The sequence below is a fragment of the Triticum aestivum genome, chromosome 5B (assembly GCF_018294505.1).
Source record: "Triticum aestivum cultivar Chinese Spring chromosome 5B, IWGSC CS RefSeq v2.1, whole genome shotgun sequence".
In the NCBI taxonomy this organism is placed as follows: domain Eukaryota; kingdom Viridiplantae; phylum Streptophyta; class Magnoliopsida; order Poales; family Poaceae; genus Triticum; species Triticum aestivum.
The window spans coordinates 692,299,083-692,301,465 of NC_057807.1; the positions used below are offsets into that span (position 1 = coordinate 692,299,083).

Here is a 2,383-nt window from a genome sequence, read left to right on the forward strand (position 1 = left end):
AGGTATCCCGGTCAGGATTGTCACTTTCCCGGTGCGACAAATAGGCCTAGGGTCAAAATTGGCTGGGATCGTTGAATACAAGGTGCCGAATTCAGGGATTTGGAGTTCAGGGTTTGATTCGGACTACACCTACAAATTTTTTTTTCGAAAAGGGGAGATTCCCCGGCCTCTGCATCAGAACGATGCATATGGCCATAACTACACCTACAAATACAAGGTTTAAAATAAACTTTACTCCATGCCATGCCCATCCAAACCCAAACCCAAACCGTGTGCTCACTCGAGGCAAAACCCACCCCAATTTCTCAGCCCGGAGCGAGGACAAAGCGAAAATATTGGGGACGCCGTCGTCCGCACCAACCAAACCGTGTGCTACGCTCAGTCCCGAGTCGTGTCGTGTCGGGTCCGCGCCCCCCGTTTCCACCAAAATCCACGAGCCCTAGTCCACCGATCCTACCTGCATCTCCCGCCGCGCTTTACTACACCGGATCGACTCGAGAGATCACGCAGCTAGTATCAGCCAACCGAGACCCACGAAAACAAATCGTACGTACCCACACGCGTGCTTGGCGGCAATGTGCAGAGGGGCGGTGGACGACGTCGGCCCGCGGCGGCTCGAGGTGCGGGCGTTCTACCTCCGCCTGTCCTCGTCATCCACGCCCACGTCGGCGCCGCCAGCGGAGCTCACGCTCGTATACCGCCCGGCCATGGGCGGCGCAGCGCTGGAGCTGGGCGGCCGCGCGCTCCCGCCGGCGTGCCCCGCCGAGGTCACCCTCCTGCGCATGCGCGGCAACGACGATGTGCATGTGCCGGCGTACGCGAGCGCGGACCGCGTCTCGGCTCCCGAGGGCGCGCGGTTCGAGGTGTACGCCGCCGGGAAGAAGGAGCTCGCGGCGGAGGGCGCCTTCGCGCGGCGCAATGGCGGGTGGCTCGTCGAGTGCCGCCGCCCGGTCGCGTCGCGCTCGCGGGTGGCGGAGGTGCTGGTCGTCGCGGAGGGCGGCGTGGTCGTAAGAGCCAGGGCAAGGACGTTGGCGGCGAGGACGATTGGGTGCGCCACGCGGCTCGAGGGGATACCGGAGGAGGAGGCGGGCCCGTGCGACTGCGGGGCATGCGGAGACGAGTGGGAGATGGTCGGCCACAGCGACGACGAGTTCAAGGAGCACGAGGAGGAGGTGGAGGCGGAAGCGATGCGGTGGGCGCTGGAGATGGGCGCCTGGGCCGTGTGCGTCGGGGTCGGGCTGCTCGCCACCGCCCGCCGGTTCAGCCCGAGGCGGCCCGCGCTACGGTGATACCTTCGCCAGGATTTTGCAGTAGCTTCTTGTTTCTTTCTCAAGACTGTAGTATGTATATACATGCGAATCTATCAACAACCAAGACATCAAATGCCATCAAATGCGAATCTATCAACAACCGAGGCTGCCCCAATTTTATAGATTGAAGCAGAAAACAGCAGTCACAACCAGATCAAAGTACGACTAAAGCAACACACCAGGAGGCTACGCTACCTAGCGCTTGAGAGCAGAAGTTCTCTCCACCGAAACATGAAAAAAATACTAAGTAGTTTTTATTACATAACCAGAACCGAAGGGAGAAGGAAACACAGCAGAACCTTCGACTCGCGTGGCTCTCATGTCCTCCTCTCACAGCTCACTTCCAGGCTATCCGCATCAGCTCTCCACGCCATTTGTCCAGCAGGAGGATGCACCTTTGCAGCAGAATTGCTTGAGATCATGAAATGCCATCTTACACATTGTTAATGAGTTAGTTCCTCCGTCCGTCCAATTGAGTTCTCTGCCCCGCAAAAAAAGAAAAAAAATGAGTTCTCTGCGTCAGTCGACATACTTACGATTCTACCGAGCAATTACTGAGTTCATCCATCCAACTGGGCAAAGCTTGCTGGGTCCTTATCCACATGGTAGCAAATAGGGACAGGCGCATTAAGTACTCTCTCCGTCCCAAAATTCTTGTCTTAGATTTGCTTAGATACGGATGTAGTGGGAATGAGGGAGTAGAAAACAAGTCATCAGAAGCCTTGACCTTTTGTTTTTGTTTATGAATAACATCGGAAGCCTCGACCTAGCATATTCTGAAACCAGCCACAGGGCAGGGAGGATCTTTATCTGTTTACACCATTCTGACTTGACTACGATCTCTCTGAAACTATAAATCCTCCGGGTCAATGACACAGCTTCGGCAACAAGAAACAGGGGGAGTTCCTTGCAACTACCACTACACGCTGAATTGAAAAATCTCTCCTTGATGGGCACACTTCAACTATAACATCCAGAATAGCACACAACGTTTGGAACAGTGTTTTGTTAGGGCATCTCCAACGCCGACGTTCAAACCGTGTGTATTCGTCTGGACCACGTGGTCCGAACAT

General features: G+C 55.6%; 1 protein-coding gene across 1 annotated transcript; it reads left to right on the forward strand.

Annotated features, from left to right (window-relative positions):
- The first annotated feature begins 429 nt into the window (after positions 1-429).
- On the forward strand, positions 430-1,592 carry LOC123117729 (uncharacterized). Its single transcript, XM_044538428.1, has one exon. The coding sequence runs from the start codon at positions 576-578 to the stop codon at positions 1,287-1,289; it is 714 nt and encodes a 237-aa protein (XP_044394363.1). The 5' UTR covers positions 430-575; the 3' UTR covers positions 1,290-1,592.
- Positions 1,593-2,383: the final 791 nt, after the last annotated feature.

What these genes read in the sequence shown, in the direction of transcription:
- LOC123117729 (XM_044538428.1), top strand. Translation starts at nt 576, where the DNA reads ATGTGCAGAGGGGCGGTGGACGACGTCGGCCCGCGGCGGCTCGAGGTG.